The sequence below is a fragment of the Anomaloglossus baeobatrachus genome, chromosome 1 (assembly GCF_048569485.1).
Source record: "Anomaloglossus baeobatrachus isolate aAnoBae1 chromosome 1, aAnoBae1.hap1, whole genome shotgun sequence".
Taxonomy (NCBI): domain Eukaryota; kingdom Metazoa; phylum Chordata; class Amphibia; order Anura; family Aromobatidae; genus Anomaloglossus; species Anomaloglossus baeobatrachus.
Genome location: NC_134353.1, coordinates 153616377 through 153630831, shown reverse-complemented (window position 1 = coordinate 153630831; position 14455 = coordinate 153616377). Strand labels below are relative to the sequence as shown.

At 41.4% G+C, this 14455-nt stretch overlaps 1 protein-coding gene across 4 annotated transcripts in view; it reads right to left on the bottom strand.

The window, feature by feature from the left end:
- Nucleotides 1-244: 244 nt before the first annotated feature.
- IRF2 (interferon regulatory factor 2) overlaps nucleotides 245-14455 on the bottom strand; it is a 196094-nt gene continuing 181883 nt past the window's right edge. For all 4 annotated transcript variants that reach the window (XM_075347153.1, XM_075347151.1, XM_075347152.1 and 1 more), the window contains exons 7-9: nucleotides 12123-12293; nucleotides 5957-5997; nucleotides 245-2133 (exon numbers count right to left, since the gene is read on the bottom strand). In XM_075347153.1, coding sequence (XP_075203268.1) covers nucleotides 1822-2133; nucleotides 5957-5997; nucleotides 12123-12293 — 524 coding nt within the window. In that variant the 3' untranslated portion in view covers nucleotides 245-1821. The remainder of the gene's footprint in view (nucleotides 2134-5956; nucleotides 5998-12122; nucleotides 12294-14455) is intronic.

The following is a 14455-nucleotide window of genomic DNA, read 5'->3' as shown; positions in this document are numbered from 1 at the left end:
TCTGATAAAGTAAAGGCCACTTTACACACACAGATACATCTTTGGTAGATCTGTGGTTGCAGTGAAATCATGAACATATTGTTCCATTTGTACACAGCCACAAACCTGGAACTGATTGTCCACAATTTCACTGCAACCACAGATCTGCCGCAGATTTATCTGTGTGTGTAAAGTGGCCTTAAGAGTAAGAGCAGTTAGTGCCGGAACTGAATAAACATAAAAAGAAAAAGATTAAAAAAAAAAATAGAACTGCAATCAATATTTATTTCTCAATCCACAGGATAATTTGCTTTCTACATATTAAATCAACTTATCAGTTTCATGTTTAAAAAAAAAAAAAAAAATAGATAATGTGCCTCGATATTGACATTCTGCTAGCAAACAAGAAACTGAATCATAAAATAAATCTGTTGTATAAAAAGTTTTTTTAAAAAACCAACAATTATATTCAGTTTAGATTTCAAATTAAATATTCCCTGTATAAAATAATAAAAAACAAACTTTGGGAAAGATTAGTTATATTTTTCTAATTTGCATAATATTAATATTATGAAGAGGATATAAGAACTGTGAAGAAACCTAAATTCCTATTGTACCTCAGGTTTGAGCAAATTCATAAAATAAGCTATATTTTAATAATTATTTCATCATAAAAACTGTAATCTTCATATACAGTACATAAACCATTCACTGCTGTAGAAGGCAGTCATCTTGTTTGCCTTGTGAATGATTATCTAGTATCAAATTCATTGCAGACAAAAATAAAAAGAGGTATTACCCATAGCAACCAATAAGGTGACTTTTTTTATTTTAATTTCTTATGACTACTATAATTTGAGTGATTGCTATAGCGAATACTTTCACTTTTTGAATGCATTTGCTAAGGTTATTGGGATTGTCCACTTCTCATACAAAATCACTTCTCAATTACTATATTCTCCCTTATAAAAATAATAACAGCCTATACTCCAGTGCTGGCGCCTTTCCAGCAATTTCAGTACTGGGAGTCTTGGGGATTACATGACATTATGTCACATGAGTCCTGCAGCCAATAAGCAGCTGCTAATGAGCCGCTTCACTCTCACTTCCTTTGCATGAAACCTAAATCGAGTACAGCAGCAGTTCTCATTTCCTCTGGATATCAGTTTTGTCCGAAGGAAGTGAGAGTGCGGTGGCCCATTAGCAGCCGCTAATTGTTAGGTCACAAAAGCCTTGCGGACAATGTCATGCAAGCCCTTGGAGACCCAGCACCAACCTCGCTGGAACGGCAACAACACCGGAGGAGAGTACAGGCTCTTTTTAGTTTACATGAGGAAATATAGTTGTTGAGAAGTGGATGACTGACTAGTGGACAATCCCTTTTAACGATAGGCTGCGGCCTAACTAGCTAGAACTTACAGCAGTGCTATAGACAGCCATGTTTCCTGTGTAAGTGCTTGGTTTTTTTTTAAGGTGCACAAGCAAAATGCCAATGTGCTAAAACTGTAGCAAATAATATACATATTTACAATCTAGATTTCTGTTTCCTTAAGAAAATGATGAGTATATTCTATCCGTATTACATTCCTCCAGTCCAATCTAAGGCCGTTTTTATGTTGACTGGCAGTCTTGGTCCTGTTTTCGGTTTATCTTTTAGACCTTTTTGCAAGGCCTTACTCCTGAGAAAACCTTAGGTGTCCACATTCACTTTCCTCGCTCACAGATGGTCTTTTAACAGCATCCAAAGGCAGACAACTGTGAATTAAATACTATAAACACAACATTTTGTTTCTCTCTCAGACAAAGATAAAAATAAAAAACTATTCACAACACAAGTCCTTGTTAGAATGTCTTGAGTCTTGGCTGAGTAACATCTGATGTTTTCTTAATGACAGTAGCCCTGGTCTCATGGTCTTTCCGAGAGCTGGTTATTGTTGAGATACTGGCAGTCTGCGTGCAGGGGTTGCCTTCTGGGAAAACTGGCCATGATGCGTTATAGGGCATGGGATATTTTTCCTCTTTTATGGTGACCTGGAGGTCTGGTTTATTGGACGTTACAAATGTTGCCATACCAGGGAGATTGTAGTAACCTCTTGGGCTTGTTGTCCGTACACATTCTTTATTATCAACAATCTTATGACTCTGCAATCGACTCTTTAAAAAAAATAAAACAAAATGTGTGTTAGTATACATACCCCAAAGAGAATAATACAGGCATGCCACACAGTAAGAACCAATATGTTTGCCTCAACACTAAAATCACATAATAGTAGAACAGTCATACGTTCGGCATGCCATATGTGCTGCTCCAAAACCCATCAGTAACAATGATGTCTATGCAATGTTGCATATTAGAGTAGCAATATTGGGGTCTTCATGTACCTGACCTGTGGACATCTTTACATCTCCTGCAGTTTTAAAGTAACGCCACTAGAAGTTGCAATTTTCTGATGCGGGCGACGATCAGTGAAATAATTGTAAGGCCAAGGCACAAATCAAGATTACGGTAGTAAAGACACATTATGCTAAAAATCTGGTAAGGGCATATTCTTCCGTGATTGTGCCACGTAATAGGAGGCTTACTAATGCTGGGTGTAAACATTAGATAGTTGTTAGCAGATGTCCTCAAAAAGTTTTACCGCACTTTATGCTTTTTTTTTCTTAACGGCAGACAAAATCAGGTTGATCGACCTTTAACGCTGAAAGTTTTAGTCTACATTCCGTGTGCCAGAGAATATCTGCCTCTCATGAGCAATAATATTTGTGATTGGTTGTTGTGAGTTTTTGCCTTTATCCTTTACATTATCATCAATCAGTGGGTAAGCAATGAATGATTTTTCACAGTCCATAGATTTCCCCATGACTGGTCCCCATGCAATATACAGTACTGTTGAATTTTACTAGATAGAAAGTGACTACTTCGTTAATACGTTTACGAGAAGTTTTATTTCCACCTGCAGTATAATTTTTTTTACCTCCATGAAACATGACTATCCCTTGGAAGCCATTTGACAGAGTGTGTTAATTATACAAGGGAAAGGCTGCTTTCACACTACGTCTTTTTAACATGCGTCCTGAACGTTTTTTTTAACGCAAAAACAGATCCAGTGCAAATGCGTTTTCATTTCAATGCATTTGCAATGGACTCGCGTTAACATGCGTCCACCTGCGTTTGCGTGCGTTATAGTGAGGATCCAGCGAGTTGCAGTTTTTTAACATCTTTCAAAAACGCTACTTGTAGCGTTTTTGAGCTGCGTCCAAATACTGCAAATTCCTGGATCCTGACTAAACAGCATGCAAACGCATGTGAACGCTGGCATGCTGATAGACAGGATCCTGCTTGCTCTACTGAGCATGCACAGAAACCAGCCCCGTGATCAGTCTCTCCCCCTCCCTCTCCTCCACCTGAGAGCTGCGGACACTCGTAACCAAGGTAAATATCGGGTAACCACTTATCTTAGTTACCCGATGTTTACGTTGGTTACGTGTGCAGGGAGCCCGGCTCCTAGCAGCTGCAGACGCTCGTACCCAAAGTAAATATCGGGTATCCAAGCAAGTATACCCGATGTTTACCTTTGTTACGAACCTCCGCAGTTGTAAGAAGCCGGCTCCCAGTCTGGCACGTTTAGTTCCCATCACTCCAGATCACATGACTCCAATGCCCGCCCCTAAATATCCAGTGACAGGATCCTGCAAAGTAACATGCGTTTGCATGCGTTTTTTGCTGTAAAAGCAGGATCCGCTTTTGCAGCAAAAAAACGTTCAGGATGCATGTTAAAAAGACGTAGTGTGAAAGCAGACTAAGCAGTGCAGTCTGTAACTAAGTCACCTGCATTGCATTTCTGTCTTACTTTCCTTCATGAATGGGATCCTCCCAAAGCAAACAGTCTAGCCAGGAAACACTGGGCTGGGACATTAACCCCTTCAGGGTCTCAAAGTGCTACAAACCTGACGCTGATCCATTTATTCATAGAGGATAATATACTTTACTTCATTATACTAGAATTTGTATTAGGGGTGGTCTGAAAGCAAAGCACTTTTTCTCCTAATGTCCTAGCTATTTAGTCCTATAATCTAAACTATTTTCTATTATCCTTGCTTTAAAAATTCCCTACAGTTCCCTAACTACAGTATACTACCTAACAACTATTGTGGGGTTTTTTCTTATTTCCTGTCTGATGACGACATTTTTGAGTTCCCCAGTACATGTTGGGATATTCAAAGCGTCATCAGGAAGTACAGTCTGTGGTCACTTTTACAGCCCTGCTCCTCCCTAAAACGAAGAGTCATCAGTATCGCTCATTTCAAGGGTGAAGCTGTCATTGCTGTGTCCCTGAGTGTTCTCTCCCTTATGCACTATCTTCCTTTTGCAGTATCAACCTCCGTGACCTGTGCGATGAGCGCAGCATCCAGACTGTTGTCAGCTTATGAATAGTTATAAGCCCACAGCAGAGCGGTGTCACTATCCCTGGCAGAGACCAGTGACGTTACCTGCAGGGTAGCGCAGATCTCCTGCACCGCTGGGTATAGTGACACCACTCTGCTGTAGGCTTATTACTATTCATACGCTGAAAACAGTCCGGACGCTAAGCTCATCTCAAAGGGCACGGAGAGAGATACTGCACAAGGGAGACAGCGCATAAGGGGGAAACAGCACATGGGGACGCGGAGATTGAGGCTCTGATCTAGGAAGACACTCAGGCACACAGCAGTGACAGCACCGCTCCTGAAACGAGTGTCACTGATGACGCTTTGTTTCAGGGTGGGGCAGAGGCTGTGGAAGTGACCACAACCTCTGCCCCCTGATGACACTTTGAATATCCCAGCATGCACTGGGGTACTCATACGAATCATCATCAGACCACCGGAAATAGAAAGAAAAAACAAAGTAGATTTTAGATAGTATAGTTAGGGAATGGTAGCGAATTTTTAAAGCAAGTATATTACAAAATAGCTTAGCTTATAGGACTAAATAGATAGGAAGTTGGGAGAAAAGTGCTTTGCCTTCTGACCACCACTTTAAAATAGGATTGGTAATATGCTCCAATAGAATTTTAAATATTTTTGGGAGAGAGGAAATACAGTGCACACGTATAAGAGTACACCCTCTATAAGAAGTAACTTCCTCATTCCATGCCTAGAAGACTTGGTGGTTTCATGGAGGTCATACAAATTATATATATATTATATATATATATATATATATATATATATATATATATATATATATATATATATATATATATATTATATAGTAGTTTTTGGTGTGGTATGTATTAATTTTGCCATCAAATAATTAAATAATTTGAGTAAAAGTGAAGAATTTGTAATGAGAGTTATACTAACTTCATTTTCATGTTAAAATATGTTCAATGAAACTAACTTTTGACAAAATTTTGGAAATTGTTCTTGTGTTCCGTGAGATATTGTTTAAAATCTTACTTTTTTAAAAGGGGAATGTACTCATTTATGCTTAGCACTGTATGTGTGGTCTTGAGGCCTTGTAGACTTATTACAGATGTGCTGTACAGATTTGTAATGCTGTATTATGGAGATATGGCTTCTAGAAGAGAATATGGTGTCATACAGAGACCACTTATGGCATATAGTGTCCGCTGCCTCCTAATACAAAAGCACAATGACTCCATGTTCCCGTCACACTGGCTTCATGCACATAATTTAGGCCTTGTTGCAAAATAAAGTGCAGAAAATCAAAACTCAAAAGGAAAGTTGCCTTAACGCTAGCCTAGAGGGTGCAACATGACCCTTTCAAACACCACTTCCAAAAGGTATAATCAAGAAACCTTCAAAATTTATATAAAAGAAATCATTACTGACTGAAAGTGAGCACCTGACAGATTAGACTACTCAATACTGATTTGGGGGCTTTTGGGGGACAGATCATCTCTATTTCTGTATCCTTGTCCTCCATTAGCCAAACACATCACACAACTATGATCATATAAAGCACACTCACCGAACCCTCTTCATCACTGGGCACGCTGTCTGTTTCACTTTCTGCCAAATGAAAGAGAAAATGAAATTAAAACAACGCATGGCATTACTATCTGTACAAGGTGCTGCACTTTATTACACATATGTCAGGTCAATGTAAATACACAGAAATAAGCACGAAGGATTATCAGATATGGCAGAGCTGGAAAAAAAAAAAAAAATCACATTCTTTCCAACAGCAGGTGTGCACCAAAATGTGAGCATTTGTGCTAATGGTTTGATGAATTTGGCCGGAAATATTTAGCCAATTTATCTAACATCATTAGTAAGTTAATATTAGGCACTATTCACTATTCATCACAATGTACGCTGTGTTAGGCCTCCTTCACACGTCTGTGCAAAAAAAAGAACGTTTTGCACAGTCCGTGGTGCAGGTGCATTTATGTGTCCGTGTGCTGTGTGACATCTGGATAGCACATCGTCCAGCATGAACTTTTATACTTACCCATCCCCGACGTTGCCGTCTCCGACACTGCTGTCACACTTGCTTCCAGGTCCACAGTCAGTTCAGTGAATATTCATGAGCATAATGAGCGGGCCTGAAAGCAAGTGTTACAGCAGCACCAGAGACAGCAGTGATGGGACAGGTACATATAAAACATGTCACATGGTACGTGTCACATTGATGTTACATGGTTTACATCAGTGTGCGGTCCATGTGACATCCGTGCTGCCGGCAGAAAACAGACATGACACAATATGGAGCACATGGACACGCGTGTGCTCCACACGAACACACCGTCCATGTGTAAACTCGGACGTTTGCGTAAACCTATTGAATTTAATAGTTCTATGTGTGTCCGTGTCTCCGGTACATGAGGAAACTGACGTCACGCGTACTGGAGACATGGATGTGTGAAAGAGGCCTTACCTGTGTTTTTACATAGGACTGCAGGTGAAATTCTGGATTGCTTAATCACAATAAATGAACAATTGAAAAGATAAAATTCAGTTCTGGTGTAAAATCGTGCTCCATTATACCTTCATTATTGTTCTGCTTTTGTTTTAATGGTCAAAATCATATCTATTACTTATAAATGGTAAGTGCCATTTTTGGGAATTTTTTGCTTTTATGTTTCAATAAAACAAGTTTTCTAACACAGAAGTGAACATAATGATGGGCTGAAATCACCTAAACAAATCAATTTGTGATGTAGAAGGCCTGATGTAAAATGACAGATGTTCAGTTAGTAACTATGGTAAAAGAGGAGAAATCCTTGTTAAACAAGGATATAAATCTTAGAAAGACGGACAAAACAGTCCCAGCAGAGAGGCCAGTCAGGACACGCTGAATGCATTAAACCCCCCACTACTCAGCGATGCAACAGTTATACCATGCGTTATTTTTTTTGTGTGTCTCAAGGCTAAATATAAGGAGCATCTACTTCAACAATCATTTCCAATTTGTTCTTGTGTGGAGTGCTAAAAGCTGGATGTCCAAAAGTGACAATGACAATTCGTAGCCACCATTGTGGCTGCACCCAGCACTGTACAATTCCACAATATATAGATCTCTGTAATCCCTCGCTTGCCATCTGTAACTGCAGTCCATGCCGGACTTCATATGTGTGAAATTACCGTATTTTTCGCTTTATAAGACGCACCTGATTATAAGATGCACCCCCAAATTTGGTGAAGGAAAAGAGAATTTTTTTTTTTAATGTTAAATGGGGTCCATCTTATAATGCCAGTGTCCCTCTAACAAATCATATAGGGTATATGTCCCTCACAGCCCCCCCATCCTAAAATTAGCCCCCTTAATCTGGATATGGCCCTCTTATATTGAATATAGCCCCCTTGTGATGGCACACGTTCCCCTGTGCTGCCTATGGCCCCCTATGGATTGCATACATTCCCCTGTGCTGCCTATGGTCCCCTATGGATTGCACACGTTCCCCTGTGTTAGATATCGCCCCCATGGTGCTGCCCATGGCCCCTATAGATCGCACAAGTTCCCCTGTGTCAGATATGGCCCCTAGGCTGCTGCCCAAAGTAAAATAAAACCCTCTTTCCTTACCTCCTCCAGCGCTGAGCTCCCTCCTGTCTCCCTCCGTGCTTCTCTTCCTTACTTCCTGGTTCTCAGTGCGGTCATGTGATCGGCACAGCAGCCTGAGATCTCTGCCTGCCTGATCACAGTGGAAGCAGGGACACGGGGAGAAACACTGGAGGGGGCAAGTAAAGCTTTTTTATTTTAGAATGAGCAGCAGCATTGGGGCCAAATCTAACACAGGGGGGGCATGTGCCATCACAGGGGGGCGCAGGCTCATATAATATGCACCGCTGCCCCAGCCCCTCACTGCGTGCGATTTCAGCACCACCGGAGATGGACAGCGGCTGTGCATATTATATGAGCGGGAGCAGGAGATCAAACGCTGCCGCCGCAGCGTTCACCTGCCCCCAGCACAGCGCCCCCACCTCCCCTGGACCCTGCGGTGTACATATATATAACCCCCCCCCCTCCGTATATTCGGCTTATAAGACGCACCTTCTACTTTCCCCCAAAATTTGGGGGAACAAAAGTACGTCTTATAAAGCGAAAAATACGGTATATGGACTCCATCAAAAAGGGGATAGTAGCCATGTGTGCTCCTTAGAGGGGGCCTTTTCATTTTTCTATAAGGGCATCCGGATATTAAGAGTAAAAACTTGAGCCAAAAGTGTCTGTTCACATCAATTCTGCCATTGATTTTCGCTCTACGTTGCTACAGTTTTCTCTCATCATTTATGCTTTTCTGATGGATTTCGGATTAGGACTGAGGAGGACTCTGAAAACTTTTGCCCTAAGCTGTATTTCATCCAGTGCTTACTTATATCTATTGTTTGGCTCAAACATGCTATGAACATGGACTGATCTTTTTCACATTTTACAGAGCAGCACAGTAGTTCAACATTGCATTTTGGCTCTCAAGATGGGTTATCAAGACTGGCATTATGTACAACAGTCATGATAAAGAGCGCTGGAGTAAGATCCGCTAAATTCATGAAGAGGCGTCCATGTTTATATATACACTGAGCAATAATATAAAAGCAACACTTTTGTTTTTGCTCCCATTTTTCATGAGCTGAACTCAAAGATCTAAGACTTTTTCTATGTACACAAAAGGCCTTTTTCTCTCAACCAGTTGGTATCTAGAGTGACCACAGATGCCATTGAATGTGAGCATTTGCCCATTCAAGTCAGTTATGACAATGAACTGCAGTCAGGTGGAGACCCCGATAAGGACGACAAGCAGCAGATGAGCATTCCCGAGATGGTTTCTGATAGTTTGTGCAGAAAGTCTTTGCTTATGCAAACAGATTGTTGTAATAGCTGTCAGCACGACTGGTCGCAGATGATCTTGGAGGTGAAGATGCTGGATGTGGAGGTTCTGGGCTCATGTGGTTGCACGTGGTCTGCCTTTGTGAGGTCACTTGGATGTACTGCCAAATTTTCTGAAACAACTTTTAGAGATGACTTCTGGTAGAGAAATGAACATTCAAGTCACATGCAACAGCTCTGGTGGACATTCCTGCAGTCAGCACGACAATTACATGCACCCTCAAAACTTGTGATATCTGTGGCATTGTGCTGTGTGATAAAACTGCACATTTTAGAATGGCCTTTTATTGTGGCCAGCCTAAAGGCCCAGTCACACTAAATAACTTACCAGCGATCCAAACAACGATACAACCCGATAGGGATCGCTGGTAAGTTGCTAGGAGGTCGCTGGTGAGATGTCACACTAAGCGACGCTCCAGCGATCCTACCAGCAACCTGACCTGGCAGGGATCGCTGGAGCGTCGCTACACGTGTAAGCGATGCTGCGCTTGGTAACTAAGGTAAATACCGGGTAACCAGTCCGATATTTACCTTGGTTTCCAGCTCACACTGCTTAGCGCTAGCTCCCTGCACACCTAGCCACAGTACACATCGGGTTAATTACCCGATGTGTAGTCTGGCTATGTGTGCAGAGAGCAGGGAGCCGACACTGGCAGCGTGAGAGTGGCGGACGCTAGTAACGAAGGTAAATATCGGGTAACCAAGGTAAGGGCTTCTTGGTTACCCACTGTTTACCGTAGTTACCAGCCTCCGCAGAAGCCGGCTCCTGCTGCCTGCTCATTTAGTTGTTGCTCTCTCGCTGTCACACACAGCGATGTGCGCTTCACAGCGGGACAGCAACAACTAAAAAATGGTCCAGGACATTCAGCAACAACCAACGACCTCACAGCAGGGGCCAGGTTGTTGCTGGATGTCACACACAGCAACATCGCTAGCAAGTTGTGCCTCAGCAGCGATGTTGCTTAGTGTGACGGTACCTTAAGGCACACTTGTGTAATAATCATGTTGTCTAATCAGCATCTTGATATGCCAGACCTGTAAGGTGGACGGATTATCTCTGCAAAGGAGAAGTGCTCACTAAGGCTGCTTTCACACATCCGGTTTTTGCAGTGCGGCACAATACGGCGCTTTGCAGAAAAAAACACAACCGTTTTTTTTTGCCGCCGATTGCGTTTTTTCCGCATAGACTTGCATTAGCGCCGTATTGTGCCGCATGGCCTTGCATTGCGTCCGGTTTTTGCCGGATGCGGCATATTTAGCCCATGCGGTGGCCAGATGGAACGTTGCCTGGCACGTTTTTTTGAGCGGCGAAAAAACCGCATCGCGATAGATCCGGCACGATTTACAATGCAAGCCTATGGACGCCGGATGGGGCGTCCTGCGGCAAAAAACGCATTTGGCTGCCGGATGCGTTTTTTTTTGCACTACACATGCTCAGTATCAAGCCGCATCCGTCAAAAAACGGACGGGCCGCATGGAAAAACTTATGCAACGGATCAGTTGTTTTCGCCGCATCCGTTGCATAGGTTTTTGAGCCGGATTGAGCCGCACTGAAAAAACTGGATGTGTGAAAGCAGCATAGCACAGACAGACATTTGTGAACAATATTTCAGAGAAAAAAAGCCTTTTATACATAGAAAAAGTAAGATCTTTGAATTCAGGTTATGAAAAATGGGGGCAAAAAACAAGCGTTGAATCTATATTTTTGTTCAGTAAATCTATCTATTATTGAGATAGAGATATAGAGATTCGTGTAAATGGACCTTGCATAGATATTGCCATATTGTTATTCTGCTTTGTATGTACACAGCTCAGTCTGCGGACTTTACATTGTTGTTAGTCCAAAACAGAAAAATACAATACTGGATGTTACCCCTAAACAGAGTTACAACAATGCCTAGAAAATTTATTTAGTACCCATGAACTTTTCTACATATTTTCATGTTACACTCACAACCCTAAATGCATATGGAGTTTGACTGTTTTTTCTCCCTGTTCCCGCAGCTGAACCACTGTGGGAAAACACCACAATCACACTCATATTTAGTTTCTGCCTATCCCATTATGTATAGAATTATCATAGTGAAAATCGAAATTCAGCATGTCACAGTCTTCTCTCCCCTGACATCATTTCTCAGTGCATTGTCAGGAGTGCACCCATTCAGTAACGTTAAAGGGAAGTTGTCATGAAAAAAAACAAACATACATTTATCAATAACTGAAAAAATAAAAAGTATTAATGTTTTGTTTAAATAAAATTTTGTTTTTAAATGAGAAAAATATAAAAAAAAAATAAAAGTTTGATATTTTCCACTATTAAACACTAGGGAGAGCAGCTCCTGAAGTCCTGCTGTAGAGCTACTGTAGAACTAGCTCACATTACAACTGCAGTAAAAGTGGGCAGAATCTGCTCTCCTGTGTGTGATGTCACAGCTCTCCCTCCCAATCTGAATAAATAAAAACTAAATAAACAAATGAGTTTAATTTTGTATTAAAAATACTTTATTTCATAATCACTATTATTAATACAAAAATAAAAAAAAAATGACACCTTACCTTTAAATTGTCTGCTAACTAGTCTAAGGTGTATAAAGGCCTATTTACACCTTTTGTATTGGTGTGTCCAGTAAAACAACATATACCAAAATGGAAACCAGATGGACACAATTTTGGTCAATAATTCTAGTGCAATTTGCATCCATTATGTAACGGATCTATGATCTGCATCAATTACATTTCGCTGTTCCTACTTCTGCTACTGATTGTCCAATATTTCTCTTTAGTAAATTTGTACAGAAATATATCCCACCTGCACATGAGGAAACGGGTGATATCTGTAGGGGGTAATGTTGTGCCCGAAGAGTCGGTTGCTCGTCACTTTCTGTCATTACTTCAACAACCTGACAAACATCGGGGGGATTGGTGACAATAAATTCTTCCACCATATTAGTGTTGTAAGTGTTGTATGAAAGTCCATCAACTGCGGCAAAAAGTAAAGATTAGAACAAGGACACAAAATACATTTTATTACAAACTACCTGTACTCCCCGGCTTCGCCCGGGTTAATAACTGCTGTTAACAAAATAGCATTTATTAACAAAAATGTATTCTGCACACAAAAACCACAAAACAAATAAATAGAAATGTAATTATTAAAAGGCAAAAACTAAGCTAATAGAAGCATTTCACAACATATATTTCAACACCACAGATATTCCACACAGATTTAACTAAATTGGCCAAGTAATGTGCTCCGTCTGTCTTTCCCCGTCTCCCCACCGACATCTTATTACCTCACATATAAGCTTCTTATACTATAAATGTCTTTTGTTCCTATAGCAACCAATCACAGCTCCTACTAATAACCTGTAGTTCCAGGCTCTATTTACTTTTATGGAGGCATGCTTTTTGGAGAGTAACTGTAAAGCGCAGGGTTAAATTTTCCTGTTAAAACATAGTCTACGACGTTCCCTGGGTCACATGAGGTGTCTGTGCAAAATTTCGTGACTGTAAATGCGACGGTGCGGATACACTTTTCGTTTCACTTTTTCCCCATTATGTAGATAGGGGCAAAAATTGATTGGTAAATTGGAACGTGTGGTGTTAAAGTTTCGCCTCACAACATAGCCTATGACGCTCTCGGGGTCCAGACAAGCGAGTGTGCAAAATTTTGTGGCTGTAGCTGCAACGGTGCAGATGCCAATCCCGGACATACATACACACATTGAGCTTTATATATTAGATATACAACAGTGAACACATACACATCTCTCTCGGGTTCATATCATTTCAATGATAAAAAGTATTCAAGTCCCCTAAGAATTATAGTAAAAAAAAAAAATAAATAAAAAGAAGTATTATGTCCCACTAGAATTATATTTTCTGCAGATTTGACGTGTATGGACATTCCTGTATCACTAGGATTAAAGGGAATGTGCCATCAAAAAATGAATTAATAAAAGAATTCGGCGTCCTACGTCATTCACGGAGGCGCACTTTGATCTGCCCTACATCAAAGTATTGCAGTGCGCCTGCGCAGGACCTCAGTGCCGGCGAGTGTGTATGACGTAGGACGCGTCATGCATGCCGGCTTCAGAAGAGGGAAGACCAAGATGGCCAAAAGACGAGGCACTGCACCTGGAGAACGGCGCCACCCATCTGACTTGTGCACTTGTACCGCCTGTTCCTCCCTCTCTCTGATTCTATGCTAACTTTTCTTTTCAGTAAGATGGCGTTTGAGTTGGCGCCTGCACATAGCGCTTATCAACGGCACCATCTTTCTGAAGCTCTCCTTACCTCCTGCTGTTCTAATCTTCCAACTGAGAGGGCGGTGCGTGCGCCCTCACATCCTCTGCTCTCTTGTGACTGCGGGAGCGCGCGCGGTCACAACAGAAGAGAACAGCTGATCGGAGGAAACCGTGCAGCCCCAAGACACTGTGCCAGCGCCAGGTTGGAGAAGACAGAAGACCAGGATCGTGGAGGGGTGAGAGGGAGTAATAAACATGGAGTACCTAAGTATGTCTGTGTACTTATTTCTAATAAAGCATTTTTTCTCTGTGTGGTGTCTTTTTTTAACCCTTTATTGGAGAATCTTAATGGCCGGGTCAAACTTGGCCTGACATTAAGAATCTTGGGCTTTATATCAGCTAGTAAAACAAAGCTGGTATTAACCCCTTATTACCCAGCATGCCACCCGCCACCAGGGCCGCTGGAAGAGCTGGATACAGTGCCAGAAGATGGCCCTTCTATGAAAGCGCCAGTTTCTGAGGCGGCTGCGAACTGCAAATTCGTAGTGAAGGGGCCAAGAAAGCTTGGGCCACCCTGCGCTGTGGATTCCAGTCCCCAGCTGCCTAGTTGTAAAGTTTTGTTGGACACAAAAATTGGGCGAAGCCCATGTCTTTTTTTTAATTATTTCATGAAATTAATGAAATAATTAAAAAAAAAAAAGAAGTGCTTACCTATATTTTTGGTTCCCAGCCAGGTACAAATAGGTAGCTGGGGGTTAGGGGCAGCCAGTGCCTGCCTGCTGTACCTGGCCAGCATACAAAAATAGGGCGCAGCCCACGTTTTTTTTTAGTTTTTAGGCAAAAAAAATGAAAAAATAAAATTATATATATTATATTTTACTTATATAGATATATA